At 60.8% G+C, this 22,507-nt stretch overlaps 1 protein-coding gene across 6 annotated transcripts in view; it reads right to left on the reverse strand.

Moving 5' to 3' along the window:
- HR (HR lysine demethylase and nuclear receptor corepressor) overlaps window positions 1-22,507 on the reverse strand; it is a 54,082-nt gene that overhangs the window by 13,193 nt on the left and 18,382 nt on the right. For 5 of the 6 annotated variants that reach the window (XM_089773745.1, XM_089773744.1, XM_089773746.1 and 2 more), the window contains 3 exons: window positions 14,207-15,214; window positions 8,180-9,149; window positions 3,732-3,927 (listed from right to left, as the gene is read on the reverse strand). In XM_089773745.1, the coding sequence (XP_089629871.1) occupies window positions 3,732-3,927; window positions 8,180-9,149; window positions 14,207-15,163 (2,123 nt within the window). In that variant the 5' untranslated portion in view covers window positions 15,164-15,214. Of the gene's footprint in view, window positions 1-3,731; window positions 3,928-8,179; window positions 9,150-14,206; window positions 15,215-21,984; window positions 22,501-22,507 lie in introns of those variants that run through there. The other variant, XM_089773747.1, reaches the window with a different exon arrangement.

A 22,507-nucleotide genomic window follows, 5' to 3' on the forward strand; every position in this document is an offset into this window, starting at 1 on the left:
TTACCAGGTAGCTTCGGAAAAAATACCGGACACACTTGATGGGAAGGGACCGGCTGGGAGGGAAGTGGGGCTGGCCGGGAGGAATGGGGGGGGATGGGTAGCAGGGCTGGTGGAGGAGAGTTGGGGGGAGCGGGGCTGGCCAGGAGGAAGGGGGGGGACGGGTAGCAGGGCTGGTGGGGGAGAGTTGGGGGGAGCAGGGCTGGCCGGGAGAAAGGGGGGGGACGGGAAGCAGGGCTGGTGAGGAGAGTTGGGGGGAGTGGGGCTGGCCGGGAGGAGGGGGGACGGGAAGCAGGGCTGGTGGGGGAGAGTTGGGGGGAGCGGGGCTGGCCGGGAGGAAGGGGGGACGGGAAGCAGGGCTGGTGGGGAAGAGTTGGGGGGAGCGGGGCTGGCCGGGAGGAAGGGGGGACGGGAAGCAGGGCTGGTGGGGGAGAGTTGGGGGGAGCGGGGCTGGCCAGGGGAGATGGGGGGGCGGCTGGCGGGACGCAGGGCTGGTCATGGGGAGTGGGGCTGGCCGGGGGAGATCGAGAGGAGAACCGGCCGGCAGGAAGCAGGGCTGGTCGGGAGGGGTTGGGGGGAGTGGGGCTGGCCGGGGGGGGGAGGGGAATGGGAGGGGAGAGAATCAGCCGGCGGGGAGCAGGTCTGACCCGGGCACATGCAGATCCCAGGGCGCTGCCCATCCCGCACGTGGTCCCGGCGAAGCGCGAGCGAGTCCGGCTCCGGCTCCACAATGCACTTGACCAGCGCTCAGGAGCACGGACGGGGCTTCCCCTCCTCCCCAAGGCGTCACTCCTACGTCAGACGCAACCAGAAGCTCCAAGCTCCAATCGCGCCCCCTCCCAGCCACTCCCCCGCCCCCGCCAGGCTTCTGTCAGGCACCCAGCTGGAAAACCAGACAATACTGGATATTGCACATGTCCGGTATTTTCTGAATTTTTTACCGGACAGAGGGCCCAAAATCCGGACTGTCCGGTTGAATACCGGACACCTGGCAACCCTACCCACACTTCCCAGACTCAGAGATGATCAAACCTGAGGAGCTCCCCTGCCTGGCCTAATGCAGGCCAGAGACCGTCCCTGAATTAACTCCGGACTGAACCAGAGCAAATCTATTAGCAAAGCATCGGTTTTAAAATGCCCAGGGATGGAGAATCCACCACAGCGCCGAGCAAAGTGTTCCAAGGGTTAATCACCCTCTCGATTAAAAACGTGCCCCTTATCTCCAGTCTAAATGTGTCTCGCTTCCACGCCCAGGCCTAGAACCCCGTAAAATCTGGATCTGCGTGACTGGAGAGCCTTTCTTTCAGTGGGTCCCATAACAGGGCCCCCTCACTCTAAGCGCAACCTTGCGGGGGCCACACAGATGCTACGTCTTTTAATACGATTTCAAGTCACTGGTCTTGATTTATACTGGAAGGTCAGCTTGTTGGAAGGTCAGCTTGATAGTGATGTCCAGTATTATCTGTCTATCTGTGTCGTGAGACGGATAATACTGGACATCACAATCAAGCCGTTCACACGCGGGTGCAAAGCAGACTGTTCTAAACACAGCAAGGCAATGTGAATGACCCAGCCGTTCGCACGGCACGGTGAACCAGCCACAGGCCTTATGAAATGCTCTGGCAGGCCACGTACGGTCCACGGGCCGTAGGGGGAGCATCCTGGTTAACGTTTCCCGTGGCTCTTTCCTGAGTCCTCTCTCCAACTGATCAGCACTCCTGAGTTGTGGAACCCTGAACAGGACTCGGGATTCCAGTGGCCGTGCTAGCATCAAAGACAGAGATACAGTGACCTGACGCCAACTGGACATTCCCCTGGTAACATGCCCAATGACTGTGCTGGTCCTTCTGCTCACAGCTGGTTGTGGGAGTTCACGTTTAGCTCGTTGTCAGCCAGGACCCCGACGTCCTTTTTAGAGTCACCCGCTGTCCCACAACAGAGCTGGCATCAGGCTACATGTTGGAGCGAACATGCTGACTCAAAGATCTGATGGTGCTGTTTAGCACACCAGCTGGCAAGCCACCCCCTTTCCCCAGTTACAGCCTCTTCAGACAGCACAGCAGCCCCGACTGTACCAACCGCACCCCTTCTGGTTTTGGCCAGAGGGCTCCTGTAATGGACAGGAGGAGCACTGATCAGCACCGGGTGACTAAGGGGTTAAACCAAGGTAGCTAGCAAGGGTGTCGGCCAGGGAGAACCAACTGAGATAGAGAGCTGAAATTTGAATTGGATCTAGATTCCTTGCCTGCTTTCTTAGTGTGGGAGAGTTAAACTAGGAGTTGACACACAATGATTTCAACCCAGGCAGGACTACCAGGCTTCCAAGGAATTCAGAACACGGAACTGGAGTGAACAGAGAAGAAAGGGAAAAAAGTGACTCTAGTCGTGTTCAGGGTAATTTTTCTGTATTTTGTGGTTCAGTTTGAACTGCGCTATATGACTCTCTGCCTCCCCTCCCCATTTACCATCCAGAATTGTGCCCAGAGATTTTCCTCTGTGTTTTGTTTTCCTTAGTTGCTCTGTATCGTCTCACCACCCAGTCTGCGTTCTCAAGTTTATCTTTTGTTTTGTAATAAAAAGCACTTTTTTTAAGGTGATGATTTGACTCTTGTGTCCTGGAAGGTACTGGAGGTCTGTCTGTCTGTCTGTCTGCAGGCCTCAAACAGAGAGTTCAGCTACCAGAGACTGCTGCTTGTTTTTCTCTTTTTTTTTCCAAGCTCTTTTAGGGCAAAAGATTTTGGCGTACCCGCTGGTTCGCCCCTGGTATTTTGGGATAAAAATCATTTGATGGTGACAGCGACCACCCCAAAATCTGTGCACTGTCATTCCGGGGGGAAGTTTTTTGTAACCAGGGCCATAGAGGCAAAGTTTTTAAGCTCTCTTGCAGGCCCCCAGGGTGCCAGACTGGGGAACATCCCTAAACGCTCCCAACCAAACACCGAGTAACCTCGGCTGCTTGAAGTTGGGAGCTCTCCGGTGATGGCAGGTGTATAAGGCTCTACAGAAGTGTGTGTGTGGGGAGGGTGCCATTGGAGAGATAAAAGGGGGCACTGCCCCCCTTTCCCTACCGTGCTTTGACGGTGTCCACGGATGCAGATCAGCATTCGCTGCCGGGATGCGCAGCATCCTCAGCCTCAGCGTTTGCTACCTGGCCTGGCATTTTATGCCCGTTTCTTTCTCACCAGCACAGCCAGGCCAGCTGGCAGGAGCAGGAGGTGATGGACAGGACTGCAGCGGCGGGACGGAGGCGCAGAGGAGTCGAGATGGCCTGGCCGCTATTCGTATGACCCGGGTAGGTTGGAGCTCGAGGCACAGACCAGGAGCAATGGTGGTGGGTTCTGGGCAACACAGACAAAGGCAGGCCCTGTCCCAAAGATGCGGCCAGCTAAAGGCAGGGCTGGTCTCTATATCAGATCCTCCAGGGCCTTCCACAGTCTGGGGTTAAATGTCCAACAATGGGACTCCCCACGTCCCTAGGGAGATAACTCGGCTGCCCTGCTGATCTCTTTGTTTAGCAACTTCCCATCCCAACCCAGCGTCCCCTTTGGAGGCTTAACACCCGCTTCTACCCTCAGATAGAAATGCCCTGCTTGGAGGCGCTGCAGGAGAGAGCAAAAGCCCCCAGGGGGAGGAGGGGCTGCTGCCAATAGCAGCCCCCATGCCCTCCCAAATCACAGCCCTAGCCAGCCCCTGGGGTGCTGCTCGGAAGAGGGCAGCCGCGCGTCGGTGCTCACCTCCGGAAGTGCAGGAGCCTGCAGAAGGTTTCCGCCGGTCCTTCCTCCTCCTCCCGGGACACAGAGCCCGCCCCGTCCCGGGCGGCACACACGCAGCACCTCTCGATGCTGTCGGGCAGGGCCCCGCACGGCACGCTCTGCAGGTATCGCTTCTCCAGCAGCTCCCCGGCCGCCGCTCCGCTGCAGCTCAGGCGCCCTGGGGAAACGACACGGCGGGAGATCCAGCCCCTGCGACCGAGACACCGGCCACGACTCCTCGCTGCGGTCGGCGCGTGTGTCGCACTCTGCAGCGCGGCCAAGGGACGCTTGTCCCCGCTGCGCTTACAGAAAGCAGCGGAGTGTCTGGTCGCGCCGGGGCCGGTCCCCAGCTGCACCCAAGCCTAATTCTGCCCCGTCTCCTACCGCGCCATCCCCACGCTCCCCTCCTTCCCTGGGGAAACCAGGAGAGACGACCGGGCCGGCTGGACGGTCCCCATCCACCTTGGGGCCAACCCCACTGGCCTCCCAAGACAGGAGCGTGGCCCAGGGGGGCTGGGATTCCTGGAGGAGTCGGGCACAGTGCGAGGTGCGGCTGCACCACGGTGGAGAGGTAGGTCACTCACAGGGCGATGGACGAATCCAGGGGCCCACACAAGATCCGGGGGCCTCTGATGCTAGCTAGCTCCTTCCTCCCGCTACTGCAGCTGGGTCCTCTCCCATCTCATTGGCTCCCCAGCATGCCCTGAGCATCAGACTCAAACTGGGCGGCTTTCCTGGCCCTCCTTTCTCCAGAGCTGCTGCCATCTCTGACTTGGCCTCCTTCCCCGCTCGGTCCTCTTTCTCCTCCTTCCAGGAGCATCTTTGAGGCCTGCCCTCCAGCAGCATCCTCTGCCCCCCACTCGAGCTCCAGAAATTCTGAGTCTCAGCTTGCACGTAAAACAAAACCGCACGGTCACTCTCTAGAATTTGGGATGGGGGGGGGGGCAGAAAGGGAGGGCGGCTAGAGCACGTGACCCTAAAAGCTCCGGAACCAGAAGGCAAAGGAACCCCCCCCCCCCAAAGTAAGGCTTCCCCCAGCCCCCAGCTGTATTCAAACCCCTCCAAGAACCACGAGGCGGTGTCCGCCCACGATTGCTCTTATTTGTGCCTTGCCAGCTGTGCACAGCTGGCCCTCCGCTACGCCAGGTGCTGCACAAACACCCCGGAAAACATGACCCCCGGCCCCGAAGGACTCGTGCTGATTGTGTTCCCCGTGCCTGCCCCACCCCCTCGCCTTTTAATGACCGACTCCTATTGCACCATGTTAATTTGCCCTGTATGCTCTTCGGGGCAGGGACCGCGTCCGAACGGGTTGGAATGCCGTCTCCCATGCAGAGGGGGTGGCAGGAAGCCCTGGGAAGAATTCCTGGATCCTGCCCTCCCCAAATCTCCCACCTTCTGAAGCATTCGAGCTGTTGTGGGAGGTGGGAGATTTGGGGAGACATTTTAGCTTCCCCCCTCCCCCACCGGGCATCTATGAACAAGGATTTAGGGACAAAGTCCCATTTCTCCTGGCTCCCTCCATAACAAAGAGCCAAGGCAAAGCTCTTCCAAATCCTGGACTTTACTCTTGTCTGTCTTCCTGTGCTGGAGCACGCCTGTGTGTGTCTATGGACATGAACCCGTAGTTTTCAGGCATGTGTGTTTGGCCAAGGGGTGCTTTTGCATTCTTGTGTACCTGCTGTGTGTGTGTGTGTGTGTGTGTGTACACGTGAGTGTGTGTGCAAGTACGTGTGTGTGCGTGAGTATGTGTGCATGACTGTGTGCAAGAGTGTGTGTATGAGTATCTGTGTGTGTGAACATGAGTATGCATGTGTGTGTGAGTGTGTGTATGAGTAGCTGTGTGTGTATGCATGTGTGCATGTGTATGTGGGGGGTGCAAGTGTGTGCACGTGAGTGTGTGTGTGTGTATGAAAGAGAGCATGTGTGGATGAGTGTCTGCGTGTGTGTGTGTGTGTGTGTGTGTGTATGTGGGTATGTATGTGTGAGTGAGTGTGTGAGCGCATGTGAGTATGTGTGTGTGTGTGCATGTGGGTATGTATGTGTGTGCGTGCGAGTGTGTGTGTGCATGTGGGTATGTGTGTGTGTGCGAATGTGTGTGTGCATGTGGGTATGTGTGTGTGCGCGAGTGTGTGTGCGCATGTGGGTATGTGTGTGTGCGCGAGTGTGTGCGCGCATGTGGGTATGTGTGTGTGCGTGAGTGTGCGCGCGCATGTGGGTATGTGTGTGTGCGCGTGGGTATGTGTGTGTGCATGTGGGTATGTGTGTGTGCGCGAGTGTGTGTGCGCATGTGGGTGTGTGTGTGCGCGAGTGTGTGTGTGCATGTGGGTATGTGTGTGTGCGCGAGTGTGTGTGTGCGCATGTGGGTATGTGTGTGTGCACGAGTGTGTGTGCGCATGTGGGTATGTGTGTGTGCACGAGTGTGTGTGCGCATGTGGGTATGTGTGTGTGCATGTGGGTATGTGTGTGTGCGCGAGTGTGTGCGTGCATGTGGGTATGTGTGTGTGCACGCATGTGGGTATGTATGTGTGTGTGTGCACGTGGGTATGTGTGTGTGCGCGAGTGTGTGTGTGCATGTGGGTATGTGTGTGTGCGCGAGTGTGTGTGCGCATGTGGGTATGTGTGTGTGCGCGAGTGTGTGTGTGCATGTGGGTATGTGTGTGTGCATGTGGGTATGTGTGTGTGTGCGAGTGTGTGTGCGCATGTGGGTATGTGTGTGTGCGCGAGTGTGTGTGTGCATGTGGGTATGTGTGTGTGCGCGAGTGTGTGTGCGCGCATGTGGGTATGTGTGTGTGCGCGAGTGTGTGTGCGCATGTGGGTATGTGTGTGTGCGCGAGTGTGTGTGCGCATGTGGGTATGTGTGTGTGCGCGAGTGTGTGTGTGCGCATGTGGGTATGTGTGTGTGCGCGAGTGTGGGTATGTGTGTGCGCGCGAGTGTGTGTGCGCATGTGGGTATGTGTGTGTGCGCGAGTGTGTGTGCGCGCATGTGGGTATGTGTGTGTGCACGAGTGTGTGTGCGCATGTGGGTATGTGTGTGTGCGCGAGTGTGTGTGTGCATGTGGGTATGTGTGCGCGCATGTGGGTATGTGTGTGTGCGCGAGTGTGTGTGCGCATGTGGGTATGTGTGTGTGCGCGAGTGTGTGTGTGCGCATGTGGGTATGTGTGTGTGCGCGAGTGTGTGTGCGCATGTGGGTATGTGTGTGTGCGCGAGTGTGTGCGCGCATGTGGGTATGTGTGTATGCGCGACTGTGTGCGCGCATGTGGGTATGTGTGTGTGCGCGAGTGTGTGTGTGCGCACGTGGGTATGTGTGTGTGCGCGAGTGTGTGCGCGCACGTGGGTATGTGTGTGTGCGCGAGTGTGTGCGCGCACGTGGGTATGTGTGTGTGCGCGAGTGTGTGCGCGCACGTGGGTATGTGTGTGCACGCGAGTGTGTGCGCGCATGTGGGTATGTGTGTGTGCGTGAGTGTGTGTGCGCATGTGGGTATGTGTGTGTGCGTGAGTGTGTGTGCGCATGTGGGTATGTGTGTGTGCGCGAGTGTGTGCACGCATGTGGGTATGTGTGTGTGCGCGAGTGTGTGTGTGCATGTGGGTATGTGTGTGCGCGAGTGTGTGCACGCATGTGGGTATGTGTGTGCGCGCGAGTGTGTGTGTGCATGTGGGTATGTGTGTGTGCGCGAGTGTGTGTGTGCATGTGGGTATGTGTGTGTGCGCGAGTGTGTGTGCGCATGTGGGTATGTGTGTGTGCGCGAGTGTGTGTGCGCATGTGGGTATGTGTGTGTGCGCGAGTGTGTGTGCGCATGTGGGTATGTGTGTGTGCGCGAGTGTGTGTGCGCATGTGGGTATGTGTGTGCGCGCGAGTGTGTGTGTGCATGTGGGTATGTGTGTGCGCGAGTGTGTGCACGCATGTGGGTATGTGTGTGTGCGCGAGTGTGTGTGCGCATGTGGGTATGTGTGTGTGCGCGAGTGTGTGTGCGCATGTGGGTATGTGTGTGCGCGCGAGTGTGCGCGCGCATGTGGGTATGTGTGTGCGCGCGAGTGTGTGTGTGCATGTGGGTATGTGTGTGCGCGCGAGTGTGTGTGTGCATGTGGGTATGTGTGTGCGTGTGAGTGTGTGTGTGCATGTGGGTATGTGTGTGTGTGTGTTTCTCAGTGACCACGGAGTGGGAACTGAATTTTATCCTTCATCCAGCCGCCCACACAGCCAAGGTATCGCACGGCCCTTGTCACCATCGGAAGTCTCCTGCCCAAGGCAAGTTATCCCTGAATGTGGCCCAGCCTGTGCCAACGTGCTCAGCTCGGCAGACCACGTCCGCTCACCAAGGCGGCTCTTGCGCACCGATGGGGCAGCCAAAGAGCTACAATTAGCCCCCTACCAGCCCCCCCTCGGCCTAGCACCCCCGCTTGGCTACACCAGTCCCACCCCTCTCACCTTCCTCTCCTGCGTCTGCTTTCACGTCTCCCTGCTCCAGGCCCTCGCGATCGCTCCTCGGGGGGATGGGCGCCTCGCTGCCGGCCGCCTGTGAGCTGCGCTTTGCTGGACAGCTGCCCCCGGGGCCGCAGAGCGCCTCCCCGGCGGCGTGGCTGTGAGCCCGCTTAGCTGCCCGTTTGCCGGCTTGGCCAGCTCCTTCTGCGCTCTCCTGGCCTTCCCGCTTGAAAGCTTTGAACCGCAGGGGCAAGCCCTCCTGGGCCAGGCCGAACTGCTCCGAGTGCCGGGTCAGCCAGGTCTTCTTCAGCTTGGTGTGATTGCTGGGAGGGCAGGCCAGCAAGGAGACCTTGCCCCTCTGGGCACCACGGCCTCCCAAGGCTCCATCCGCTTCTGGGTACGGCCCGGGCCTCTCATTCCTGGCGCCAAAGGTGCGGACGGCCCCCTGGCACCTCTTGCAGCATCTCGGGGAGCTGGCCCAGGAGGCGCATTCGCAGGGGAACGCCTGCGCCGGAAGCAGCCCCCTCCCGGATGGGAGCCCTGCCGGGGGCTGGGACCTGTCGGCGAGGGGAGGTCCTGCTGGGGAGCCAGGCTGCAGGCTTTGGTGCACGAGGCTTTCGTCTTTGGACTCGGAGGGCCCGGCGGGCGCTTGGCAGAGAGGATAAGCCAGGCCCAGCGGCCGGCCGGCCCACACACTCTCTGCCACCTTGTGCTTCAGGTAGAACAGCGGCTGGACCGCTTGGCCGTGACCGGCGGGACGGGGTTCGTGGCTGGGAGGGGCCAGGGCCACCCTCCCCACCTGCTCCGCTTCCTTCTGCGTGGGCTCCACGCAGCTCAGCTCCGTCTCGCGCTCTCCATCCCACGCCGCCTTCCCCGCCTCGTACGGGCCGAGCAGCCGCGGCAGCGCCCGATCAGGCCCCGGGGCCAGGTCCTTACCTGAAGGAGGAAAGCCAGGGTCCTCCTTCGGGTGCACCTCCTAGAGGGGGGACAGCAAAGCACTGAGTGGGGGGGAGGAGCAAGATGCGCAGGCCCTGCGGGCGCACGCGCTAATGGCGGAGGGTACGAGGGCTTATGCTCCAAGCCCCGGGCTGGGACCCCGGCTGCGTGGCTCTGCCCTCGACTCCGTGACACCCCGGCACGTCCCACGAGTGAGACGGGCTTCGCTCCCACATCTGCCTTGGCTGGGATCTGAGCAGCCTCTGTGCCTCGGTTTCCCCACTGGTATCATGGGGACAATACTCCTTCCTTTCTGCCTCACTTTGTGTCTCTGGTCTGTTTGGATGATCAACTCAGTAGGGCAGGTCCAGTCTCTTATGTGTCTGCACAGCATCCACCATAATGGGGCCCCTGATTTTGCCTGGGGCCCGCCGGGCACTACGGGAATAAGGATAAATAATACTCGAGCCCTTCCTTAGGTTAAACCCTCGCGGACTGAGGAAAGAATGAGTCTGGGCCCCAAGCTTTACGTGGCACGTACGCAAAGCTTTTCCGTTCCCCCGGGCTTTGCCATCATCAGCGGATTAATCCTCACGGCCCCTAGGCAGGTCAGTAATGTCGTTATCCCGGCGTGACAGATGGAGGTGTTAACCCAGGACTCACCCGGGGCAGCAAAGGGGAGTCAGAAACACCCGGGAGCTGCCATGCTTGGCTGGAGTCTGTGTCATAGAACGCTAGAACCGGAAGGGACCTCGAGAGGTCATTGAGTCCAGTCCCCTGCCCTCACGGCAGGACCAAGCACCAGGTAGATCAGGAGTGGTCACCCCGTTAGAGTCGAAAAGCCAAAACAGTGGTGGACAGAGTGCAAAGAGCCACGTACTCTTTGGAAAGTTGTTGAGCAGAAAAAAAAACCCCAGCCCCGCTGGGGGAAAATAGGTGCCGGTACGCCAGGGAGGGGTTCCCGGCTGGGCAGTGTTGAGGTCAGGTGGAGGGCTGGGGTGCTGAGCAAGCCACAGGCTTGTGGCTGTTAGGGTGCAAGGGTTTGGTCTGGGGCGTGTGAGGGGCTCAGGGCAGGGAGGTTGGGAGTATGATGGGCTCAGGACACAGATTTGCAGTGTGTGATGGTGCAGGCGTGTTGTGGCAGAAGACTGGGGCTGTGGGGGTGCAGGAGTTTTGGGGATGTGAGAGGCTCTGGACAGGGGGTTGCAGTGTATGACAGGCTCAGGTTTGGAGGCTGGGGGAGTGCAGGCGTGTTATGATGCTGCGGCCAGATGAGGGGGGAGGGCTTGGCCCCAATTGGGGGCTTGTTGGCCAGGCTTCATTTTTAAATAAAGTATTATGTCAAACACAAAAGGTTTCAGTGTTTCTTTATTTCTGAGAGGGGCAGGGAACCTGTTTCGAGTCAGGGGTCACTGACCCACAGAAAAGTCAGTCGGGGCCACACAAACGAGATGCAAAAAACAACCCCTCCAAAAAACGCCAAGCCTCGTGAATGTGACCCCAACTGTGCTGGTGGGGGCAGGGGACTGAATGCCGGGGCAAGGTGCTGGTGGGGGCTGGGGCAGGTGGGGGGAGGGTCTGGCCAGGGGGAGGGGACAGGGACAGCTCGGCTGGTACCTGGGGATCCCGGATCTCAGGAAGCGTGCGGGCTGCTCTTTCCCTCCCCTCCCATAAACCGCTGGCAGGCTTCCTGAAACACCGGGTCTGTCGCTCGGCCCTTCCCCCTGCTGCCTTCCTGTGCAGGGTGTGTGTGGGGGGGGGAAGTCCCGGGACTGCAGGCCAGCTCCAACTTCTCAGGAAACACGCGCTCTTCCTCTACCCCCCACGACAGTGTGTGCTTCCTGAGAAGTTGGAGCTGGCACGAAATACTGGGATTCCTGCTCCCTCCCCGCTCCGCTCTAAGCCAATCCCCATCCCGTCCCCTCCCCTCCCTGCCCCGCCCCGAGCCAGGGCCTCCTCCCCACTCTAACCCACTCCCCCTCCTCTCCCCTCCCCTCCCCCAGAGCCACTCCTCCTCCCATCCCGTCCCCTCCCCGCCCCGAGCCAGGGCCTCCTCCCCACTCTAACCCACTCCCCCTCCTCTCCCCCAGAGCCACTCCCCCTCCCATCCCGTCCCCCCCTCCCCTCCCCCCACCCCGAGCCAGGCCCCGCCTCCTCCCCACTCTAACCCACTCCCCCTCCTCTCCCCCCCCTCCCCCAGAGCCACTCCCCCTCCCATCCCGTCCCCTCCCCTCCCCTCCCCCAGAGCCAGGGCTCCTCCCCTCCCCACTCTAACCCACTCCCCCTCCCCTTCCTCCCCCAGAGCCACTCCCCCTCCCATCCCGTCTCCTCCCCTCCCCTCCCCGCCCCGAGCCAGGGCCTCCTCCCCACTCTAACCCACTCCCCCTCCTCTCCCCCAGAGCCACTCCCCCTCCCATCCCATCCCCTCCCCTCCCCGCCCCGAGCCAGGGCCTCCTCCCCACTCTAACTCACTCCCCCCCCTCCCCTTCCCTCCTCTCCCCTCCTCTCCCCCAGAGCCAGGCACCCTCGCTCTAACCCACTCCCCCTCCTCTTACCTCCCCTCCTCCAGAACCAGCCCCCCTCCCCCCGCTCTAGCTCAATTCCCCCTCCCCTCCCCTTCCCCAGAGCCAGGGCTGCCCCCCACTTTAACCCAATCCTCCTCCTCTCCCCCAGATCTAGGGCCCCAATACCCCTTCCCTCACCCAATCCTCCCCCCGCTCTAACCCAATCCCCCTTCCCTCCCCCAGAGCCAGCCCCCCCACTCTAACCCAATCCCCCTCCCCTCCCCCAGAGCCAGGCCCCCCTCCTCACTCTAACCCAATCCCCCTCCCCTCCCCCAGCTCTAACCCAATCCCCCTCCCCCCAATCTTATGCCCGTTCTGGAGCAGAGCTGCTGTTGCCGCCGTCGCTGCTCCCCAGGCGCTGGGCACATGCACTGAGCAGCCGGCCTTGAGCATGTGCTGGCCGGGATGCCGGGACGCCACGCGCACCCCCCCCAATCTTCCTCCCCTCCCCTTCTCCAGAGCCAGGCATCTCCCTCCCGCTCTAACCCAATCCCCGCCCCCCACTTCTAACCTTATGCCCAGGTCCCAGAGCCGGAGGCACCGCCGCCTGCGCTCAGCGGCCGGCTGCTAGCCCATGCAGACTGGGACGCTGAGTGCGACCCGGCCTGCACGTGCAGGCTATGGCAGAGCCCGCTGGGGGCCATGAGCAGAACGGCCCGGCCGTGAGAGCAGCCAACCTGAACGGTTCCAGATTTATCCCGGTTTCGTCAGGAGCCGCCATTTTTTCCTGCGCGAGCCGCGGGTTGGCCACCGCTGATCTAGACCATCCCTGACAGGTGTCTGTCCAACCTGCTCTTGAGTATCTCCAGGGATGGAGACTCCACAACCCCCCTAGGCAATTTATTCCGGTGTTTCACCACCCTGACAGGCAGGAAGTTTTTCCTAATGTCCAACCTAAACCTCCCTCGCTGCAGTCTAAGCCCATTGCTTCTCGTCCTATCACCAGACATCAAGGAGAACAATTTTTCTCCCTCCTCCTTGTAAACACCCCAGGTACTTGAAAGCGGCTCTCACCTCCCCTCTCCATCTTCTCTTTTCCTGACTAAACAAACTCAGTTCTTTCGCTCTTCCCTCATTTGTCACATCTTCTAGGCCTTGAACCACGTTTCTTGCTCTTCTCTGGACTTTCCCAACTTCCCCACCTCCCTCCTGAAATGCGGCATTGCCAGACGGTCTCTCGCAATACAGCAGCACCCTGAGAGTAGCCGCACGGGCCCGTCAGTGTGACTCAGAAATTCACCCTCAGTCTGTGTCACGCCAGCAGGCCGAAGGGATGGGGACCACTACGCATGGGGGCATCTCTCACTCCTCATCTACCTAGAACATCCCTGAGGGATGCTCCTTGGGCTGCCCCGCCCTGGGACCGCTGGAGGCCATGTTCCCTCGGTTCCTCCGAACACCCGCATCTGGTCCGGGCCCCTGTAGCACCCTGCCTCCGAGCGCGGCTGCACGGCTCGCTACGCCCTGGCTCTGGCTCCAGTCTGAGCCCCGCCGCTATCAACACACTGGTGAGTCTGACCGGGGTCAGCAAGGACTCAGAATCCAGGGCCTAGGACCCTGCTGGGGAGCGGGTCACAACCTGAAAAGCCTGAAGCGCTTGCGTTGGGGTGGGGTGGGGGGCAGCATCACCCGTCTGCAGCCTCCAGCATCAGCATCTCCCCACACAAGACTCCGCGGGTCCCATCAATCCAGCAGCTGGGCATGAGCCGGACTCACGCCCTCCAAGAGGCACCCATCCCTTCCAACCCCCTGCTCCCGGCATGGCCTCCTCCCCCGGGGCGCACACCCCTGGGGCACTCAGCCCCACCAGCAGCTAGCCCCCCGCCTGCAGACACTGCAAACCAACAGAGGCGCTAAGTGACCGGCTGGCGGCCGCTCCTGGGGAGACGTCACAGGCATCTAACCCTCTTTTGTCCCGTCCCTTGCTCAGCGCGGCGGGGCCGACCCTGGGTGCCACAGTGGCGGTGAGTAGCCCTGGTGAACAGCCTCTGTCATCCAGCTGATCCCAGAGGCGTAATCCAGGCTGTCTCCTACCTAACGACACCAACACGGACCTTCCCGATTCAGCCTGGGGATACACACGGTTCCGAGGTGCCGTGCAGCTGAGAGCTAACCCCCTGCCCCCCATAGATCTGCCTCTTCCTCGGCCACATCACCTGCCTCCGCCCTCCCCTTTCTGCACACGCCCCAGGAGTGTGCAATAGACTGAGGAACCAAGGGGCCTTCCTAGGATGGATTCAACGTTAGGGGAGTGGACTGGGATCCAGTTCCTAATTAACCATGCTGCACCTCAGTTTCCCCATCTATGAAATGGGTAGAACTCTACTTTTCCCTGTCAATCTAGACTGGAAAGTCTCTGGGGCAGGGACCTGTCTCTTATGGCCAGATGTTCAAAGCGTGTGTGTGTGTGTGTGTGTGTGTGTGTGTGTGTGTGTGTGTACACAATGCCTAGCACATGGCTGTCAGCTGGAGCCTCCCTCCCGGTGCCCCTGTAACACAAAGAGCAGTAGCTGCATAGATGCCAAGCACTTACCTTGTTCCCTGAGCTGGAACAGCTTCCGAAAGCAGCTGGGGTCTTTGTTCTCGGAGGGGGTGCCAGGTACACAGGCTGGCTCCATGGGCGCGGGTAAGGTGCCAGATGCCAGTCTGGGTCCACGTACGGGGCCTCTCCCAAGACAGAGGAGCAGTCCTGGGCCTGGCGAGCCAGGGCGAGGCTGGCCAAGCTATTGCCGTAGGCAGGCTCAGCCGGAGTGCTTGCCGGGACAAGGGAGGAAGCCAGGAAGGGGTTCCTCTCTGCCAGCTTGGCCTCAAGCAGGAAGGGGCAGTGGGTGCCCAGGTGGCGGAAGGCAGGCGGGTCGCCCGCGCGGTCCCCGCAGGGGCTGGTGGAGTGAAGGGAGTCTTCCTCAGACAGCCGGTACGGTTTGCCAGCGGCAGCCGGACTTTGGTTTTCCAGCCCAGACAGGGGCAGGGGGTAGCTGTGGTAAGCATGGCCGTACAGGCCCCCTTCTGCCCACATGGGGCCAGGCCCGTCTGTACCCTGCGCCGCCCAGGGGATAGCTACCTCCCCGTTCTCGGGCTCAGAGTGGAGCGGGAACTCGGGAGCCTCCTTCGGGTGCATCCTCCCGGGCAGCAGGGCCTCCACGCGCTTGGAGAAAGCCGCTTCCACGGCCGTGGGGTACGGAGAGTCCAGCGCCGGCTCCGGCCCGCCGAGGAGCTCTCGGCCCCACCTCAGACACGGAGGGAAGTCCTTCGCCCCTTCGGCGGTCCGCCACCACGGGGCCTTCTCCCCGGGGCGCAGCGCTGAGCCGGGCCCAGGGACGCAGCTGGGATCCGTCCCGTCCCGACAGCCGTGGGAAGGGAGCCCTCGCCCCGCACGTCTGCTCCAGTGCGCCGCCCCGACCATGCTCTCCAGGGCCTGGGTGTCGCGGTCGCCTTCCTGAGGGCTCTTCCATCTCGGCGCAGCCTCCCTGCTCTCGGCGTCGCTTGCCATGGCGTGTTCCCCGTCATGTGGTCATGGCTGCCCTCCCGGGGGCGCTGGGACCTGCGGGCAAACAAAGCTCAGCCTGAGGAGCAGGGCAGGGCCGGGCTGCGCTCCCGGCTCGGGCCGGAAGGTCTCAGCAGCTGGGAGGGAGAGGGAGGACCAGGACATGTGGGGCTCCGTTGCCCCAGTGCGCGAAAGGGCGGGGGGCAGACAGGAGGCCACATCCCAGAGCCACTTCACGAGCCTTTCCTCCTCCTTCCACCCCTTTGACAAGGACTCTGTGGCTACAGGCCCCCCCCCCCGCTTTCTAACAGAGAGGGATCTGGTCCCAACTCCCACAGCTCCAACACTTGGGGAAGTTCAGATCCACACCCAAACTGGGCAGCTCTGGCCCAGGTCTGATTTCTAGTGGCCCCCCCCCCGCCCGCCCCTGCCTCCACCTCCTAACTCCCTCTGTGACCTGCCCCCTCCTCGGGACCCCTTGTCACCACTGTGAGAGGCGGAGGAGGGTCTGTCTGGCCTCTCCCCTGCCCTGCACAGGGAATGTGGAGGAATCGCTCCGCTGGACCAGAGCAAAATGTTTTGTAACTTCCCCACCCTGGAACTGAAGCTGCCCATGCAGAGCAGCTAGCTCTCTCTCTCTCTCTCTCTCTCTCTCTCTCTCACACACACACACACACACACACACTCTCCCTCTCCCTCTCTCTCTCTCTCTCTCACACACACACACACACACACACACACTCTCTCTCTCTCTCTCTCTCTCTCTCTCACACACACACACACACACACACACTCTCTCTCTCTCTCTCTCTCTCTCTCTCACACACACACACACACACACACACTCTCCCTCTCCCTCTCTCTCTCTCTCTCTCACACACACACACACACACACACACACTCTCTCTCTCTCTCTCTCTCTCTCTCTCTCACACACACACACACACACACACACTCTCTCTCTCTCTCTCTCTCTCTCTCTCACACACACACACACACTCTCTCTCTCTCTCTCTCACACACACACACACACACACACTCTCTCTCTCTCTCTCACACACACACACACACACACACACACACACTCTCCCTCTCCCTCTCTCTCTCTCTCTCACACACACACACACACACACACACACTCTCCCTCTTCCTCTCTCTCTCTCTCACACACACACACACACACACACACTCTCTCTCTCTCTCTCTCTCTCTCTCACACACACACACACACACTCTCTCTCTCTCTCTCTCTCTCTCTCTCTCTCTCTCTCTCTCTCACTCACACACACACACACACTCTCCCCCAGGGCGTGGGTTCACACCACCTTCTGCTGCACAACCTCCATCCGCGCTGCAGTCCCATGGCACCAGGGAGCGTCCTTGGCCCAGAGCACACGCAGGCCCCTGTGGCGCTCAGGACCCCAGAAGCGGGGACCCCCTCACCCGCTGCGGGGAGCTAGTCCTTCCCCTCTGTGGGGCAGAGAGCGGCTCTGACGGGAGCCGTGTGTCCGAGTGACTGGCGGGCCCGGCGAGGTGGGCAGGAATAAATAGCACATGATTTGTCCCGCCCACCAGATCGCAGAACAGTTGACGTGTGCCGCGAAAGTAGAGCCACGTTCACAGGTGGGGGGAAACTGAGGCACGGCGCGGCCATGACTCGCGCACCCCAAATCAATAGCCACGTTGGAAGCAGAACCTAGAGCCCAGCTCACCCTCTCCCTCCCTGGCTGGGAACAAAGCCCAGTTCTCCTGACTCACGCTTTCGAGTTCTAGCCACAGAACCACTCAGCCCAGCAGGCAAGTGGGAGGAAAAGGAAGGTTAGAGAGGAGGCGGACACCTCCCTGCTTAGCCTTTCCATCGTCCCTAGCAACAAGGTGCGTGGGGGGAAGAGGCGGAGGGGGTCGAGTTGGAGGGAGTCATGCAATCCTCGGAGCATGACACGCTGGGGCCGCACTGCAACCCGAACGTAACCTTGTGAGGCTGGTATTTGATTAATCCCCCCTACACATCTAGGCTACGTCTACACTGGCATGATTTTCCGGAAATGCGTCTAATGGAAAAGTTTTCCGTTAAAAGCATTTTTGGAAAAGCGTGTCTAGATTGGCAGGATGCTTTTCCGCAAAAGCACTTCTGGCGGAAAAGCGTCCGTGGCCAATCTAGACGCGCTTTTCCGCAGAAAAGCCCCGATTGCCATTTTCGCGATCGGGGCTTTTTTGCGGAAAATAAATCTCTGCTGTCTACACTGGCCCTTTTGCGCTAAAGTTTTTCGGAAAAAGACTTTTGCCCGAACGGGAGCAGCATCGTATTTCCACAAAAACACTGACAATCTTACATGAGAGCGTCAGTGCTTTTGTGGAAATTCGAGCGGCCAGTGTAGACAGCTGGCAAGTTTTTCCGGAAAAGCGGCTGCTTTTCCGGAAAAAGTGGCCAGTCTAGACACAGCCCTAGAGAATAGCATATACCAACACGCTGCGCTTCAGGAGCCTCGAGAACGGCTTCCCTGCACCCCTACCATCGCTACCTGCCGAATGGGTAAACTGAGGCACGGCACACTGATTTGGTAGCACTGGGACCGGAACCCATGAATCCCAATACGTAGCTCCCCCCTGGCTAGATGAGGCGATACTTCTTGCAACATTTGCAGCCTGTTGTTGCCCCTGTAAACCGGTGCCGCTGCGTGCGGCCTGCTTGTGCTTTACGAGGCCATCCCCAGAGCATGGGCAGAGGAAGGACCAACTGAAGCCCCCACCCCCTCCTGGGCTCCCAGAGCTCAGCCCCACTGCATGGCCTGCCAGCGAGCTGCAGACGCATGAATAACCCCAGCCTGAGAGCAAGAGGCGTCAGGCAGCTGGCCAGGAGCCATGGGGCGGGGGTGGGCGGAGGAGCTGGAGAAAGCATTTTGCTGAAGCAGGAAGCTCTGAACATGAGTCCCCCCCAGACTCCCATTCTCCCAGACCAGCTGTCTGCGCATACAGACACCCCATTGATACCACAGGCTCCCTTCTGCAGCACCTCGGGTGCCAACGGAGCCGGCGGGCACCGAGCAGCTCAGATCCACCCCCGCTGGCACGGAGAGAGGCAGATTCCGACTCCCAGTGCCAGGGAGTCTGCGTGCCCCACCCATGTATCCCCCCCAGGCAAGGCTGCTGGGATTTCCCAGAAGCAGGCGGGTTACCCAGGGAAGAGCTGCTCCAGACTCCGGTCAGCTTCCGAGAGGCCCTGCCGATAGAAATTCCCCGGGAGACGTACTTCCCGGAGGGGCTCCGCCACACCCTTGGCAGAGCGACCCGCCCGTGCCGCCACGGGCAAAGCGTCAGAAACCAGCAGCCGCTAGTGAAATGCACAGCGGGATCCGTGTAACCCTGGCTCAGCAGCCACTAGTGAAATGCACAGCGGGATCCATGTAACCCTGGCTCAGCAGCCACTAGTGAAATGCACAGAGGGATCCGTGTAACCCTGGCTCAGCAGCCACTAGTGAAATGCACAGCGGGATCCGTGTAACCCCGGCTCAGCAGCCACTAGTGAAATGCACAGAGGGATCCGTGTAACCCCGGCTCAGCAGCCACTAGTGAAATGCACAGCGGGATCCGTGTAACCCTGGCTCAGCAGCCACTAGTGAAATGCACAGCGGGATCCATGTAACCCTGGCTCAGCAGCCACTAGTGAAATGCACAGAGGGATCCGTGTAACCCTGGCTCAGCAGCCACTAGTGAAATGCACAGCGGGATCCGTGTAACCCCGGCTCAGCAGCCACTAGTGAAATGCACAGCGGGATCCATGTAACCCTGGCTCAGCAGCCACTAGTGAAATGCACAGAGGGATCCGTGTAACCCCGGCTCGGCAGCCACTAGTGAAATGCACAGCGGGATCCGTGTAACCCCGGCTCGGCAGCCACTAGTGAAATGCACAGCGGGATCCGTGTAACCCTGGCTCAGCAGCCACTAGTGAAATGCACAGCGGGATCCGTGTAACCCCGGCTCGGCAGCCACTAGTGAAATGCACAGCGGGATCCGTGTAACCCCGGCTCGGCAGCCACTAGTGAAATGCACAGCAGGATCCGTGTAACCCCGGCTCGGCAGCCGCTAGTGAAATGCACAGCGGGATCCGTGTAACCCCGGCTCAGCAGCCGCTAGTGAAATGCACAGCGGGATCCGTGTAACCCCGGCTCGGCAGCCGCTAGTGAAATGCACAGCGGGATCCGTGTAACCCCGGCTCAGCAGCCGCTAGTGAAATGCACAGCGGGATCCGTGTAACCCCGGCTCGGCAGCCGCTAGTGAAATGCACAGCGGGATCCGTGTAACCCCGGCTCGGCAGCCGCTAGTGAAATGCACAGCGGGATCCGTGTAACCCCGGCTCGGCAACCACTAGTGAAATGCACAGCGGGATCCGTGTAACCCCGGCTCAGTAGCCACTAGTGAAAAGCACAGATGGATCCGTGTAACCCCGGCTCGGCAGCCACTAGTGAAATGCACAGCGGGATCCGTGTAACCCTGGCTCAGCAGCCACTAGTGAAATGCACAGCGGGATCCGTGTAACCCCGGCTCAGCAGCCGCTAGTGAAATGCACAGCGGGATCCGTGTAACCCCGGCTCGGCAGCCGCTAGTGAAATGCACAGTGGGATCTGTGTAACCCCGGCTCGGCAGCCGCTAGTGAAATGCAGCTGCTTCTGGGGCACAATAACCGTGGGCAGACGGTGCCCCCCGAACTGGGGCACAGAGCGAGAAAGCCCGCAAGGCAATACTCAAGAGTCTGGCTACGCCAGGGGTGGGGAACCTTGGTTGGGTCGGGGGCTGCAGAATAATCAGTCGGGGGCCACACAAAAGTGAGAAGTAAAACAAAAAACCCAACATCTCTGACGTGACTGAGAAGCAGGAAGACTCTCCCCACATTCCCTTCGTGCACCAGAGCCTGCGGGACCCAGGCTAGTTGATTTTGGGGGGCCCCTGAGGCTCTGGGGTGGCGTCAAACATGAGGGGTTCTGTGCGTGGATGTGGGCGCCTGGGAAGCGGGTTTGGGGGAGCCTCCTGGCTAGCCAGGGGCCGTATGTTCGTGCTGTACGTTCCCCACCCCAGGCTACGCCTCCCCCTTGGCCAACATGCTCCCGGGCCGTTCCGGCCTCGTGGGATTCCTGCCTTGCCCTGGGATCACACAAAGGGCTCCTCCGAATCGCTGTTCTCGCACGCGGGGCCGACCTCTGCCCGGGGAAGAACACACCGGCCAGCTCCGACCTACTCGGCTGTAGCAGGGGCGGACACAGCCGGCTGGGCACAGAGCCCGAGAGACGGTCACGCCAGCCTGTCCGCCTGCCCCATTCGGCAAGGACAGCCCTCCTTGCTGCCCCGCAGCCTTGTCCCCCAGAGCTGCCGTTTTCAAACTTTCTTTCTCATGACCCAGTTGAAGAAAACTGTTGATGCCGCAAATCCAAGAGGATGTGACTGCGGGGGGGACCGAGGACGGGAGCTTTGGGGGGCAGGAGGGGGCTCTGGCTTTGGGGGGCAGGGCGGGGGCTCTGGCTTTGGGAGGCAGGAGGGGGCTCTGGCTTTGGGAGGCAGGGCGGGGGCTCTGGCTTTGGGGGCCAGGGCAGGGGCAGGAGGGGCTGACCTCGAGCGACTCCCGGCCAGCACCCCTGCTGCACTGCTGCAACATGCTTCCTGCAGACCCTGCTGCGCCCCAGAAGCAGCCGGCAGCAGGTTCCCAGCCAACGGGAGCGTGGGGCTAGTACTCGGGGCAGGAGCCGCGCGCGGACCCCTGTGCGCTCCCCCCCACACCCACCACCTGGGAGCTGGGCCTGCTGCCGGCTGTTTCTGGGGCACAGCACAGTCTGCGGTGCCGGGCCAGGCAGGGAGCTGCCTTACCCCCCTCCCCACTGCTCACCGGACCCGCCCCTTGCAACAACAAGACCCAGCGCCCGACGTCCCACCACCCAGCCTGGGGTCCCGACCCGTCATTTAAGAACCGCCGCTCCAGAGCCCCCCGTCCAGTGGAGTTAAAAGGATGTGGAGATGGGGCGGAAGGGGAGGGGGCTCTCCCTGATACTGAGGGGGCTCTTCTGGGGGAATGGAGAGGGGGAAAGCTGGACTGGATTTGGGGGAGATTCCGGGACCTCAGGGGCAGTAGCCAAGCCACCCCTGCCAGTGGCTTGGGTGCACTTTGCAGCAACCCCAGGGGTCCCAGCAGAAGTGGGGAGGAGGGGGGGAAGAGAAGCTCTCAGACACAGCTGTTGGGGGGGAGATGCCAGGAATGGCTGTGCGTAGACCTTGGGCTTCACTGGCTTACCCCCCCCCCCCACCCCCGGCATTGTCCCTGGCAGATGCAGGAGACACGGGCACCGGCTCCGGCTCTCAATTCGATATGCCACAGAATCCATTTCACCGCCCTGTTTGCTGGGCCCCGCGTCAGCGTGGGCAGAGTCTCTCCCTCAGCCGAGCCTGCCCCGCAGAGTTTACACGGTGGCTGCAGTCCTGGGCTGAGCCCCGGTCAGCGGCAGGACAGGTGTGCGCCACACAGGTGCCGAGCAACCTCCCCCCATCTTCTGCCCCCACCCCCGACCTCACCTGGGCCAAGAGCCGACTTTGGTCATGGTTCAGCCTGGACTCTCGCTCAGCGCACAGTGACCCCCAGGACACCCCGCAGCCCTGCCCGGAGCCCGGTCCCGGCCGGCTGGGAGAGCAGAAACAGAGCCCACCAAAGCACCAGCCCTACAGCGTTCCTCTGAACCCCGAATCTAAACGCAAAACGGCTCCGTCGCCCGCCCCGTCCCGCCTATCGGCGCTAGGAATCACCTGGGCTGACCCCTTTAGAGCGCGCCAGGCACGATCGTTCCCACCTTGGTCATATCCCAGGGGGCAGGACGTGGTGCTCCGCGATGGACCGGCTGCCGTTTCCACCGATCCGGAAGCCAGGGCTTGGTGCTCCGTGGCGTCACAATACAGACCGACGCCAAGGTTGGTGTCCTCGAGAAGCAAGACGAACGGGGACCTTCTAGGGCCTCTGACTGAAAGGGTCTGGCTCCGGGATTTGAAGCAGGCAGAAAGCTACCCGGAGCGCTCCTTGGAGGTTCTTCTCTGAATTCTGGAGCTGGATTTCTTGATCCATTAGTTTTGGACTCTCCGTGTTGTTCCTTCCAAGCGTCCTTTGATAAAGTGTCTCACCGAGCGTGTTCTGGAGTGGTGAGCTATGGGGAAGGAGCTGCTCTAGGGAAAGTCCTGCGAAGGCACCGGTGGAAGAGAGAGAGGACTCCCTCGTGCCCAAGGGCCATCCAGATCTCCTGGCCAAGAGAGGAGCGGTGTGAGGAGCGCTGCTCCCCGAACTCCAGCCACCTGCAGAGAAGGGAGCTCGGAGCCTCTGAG

Source organism: Pelodiscus sinensis, chromosome 28 (genome assembly GCF_052426305.1).
Source record: "Pelodiscus sinensis isolate ZL-2025 chromosome 28, ASM5242630v1, whole genome shotgun sequence".
Taxonomy (NCBI): domain Eukaryota; kingdom Metazoa; phylum Chordata; order Testudines; family Trionychidae; genus Pelodiscus; species Pelodiscus sinensis.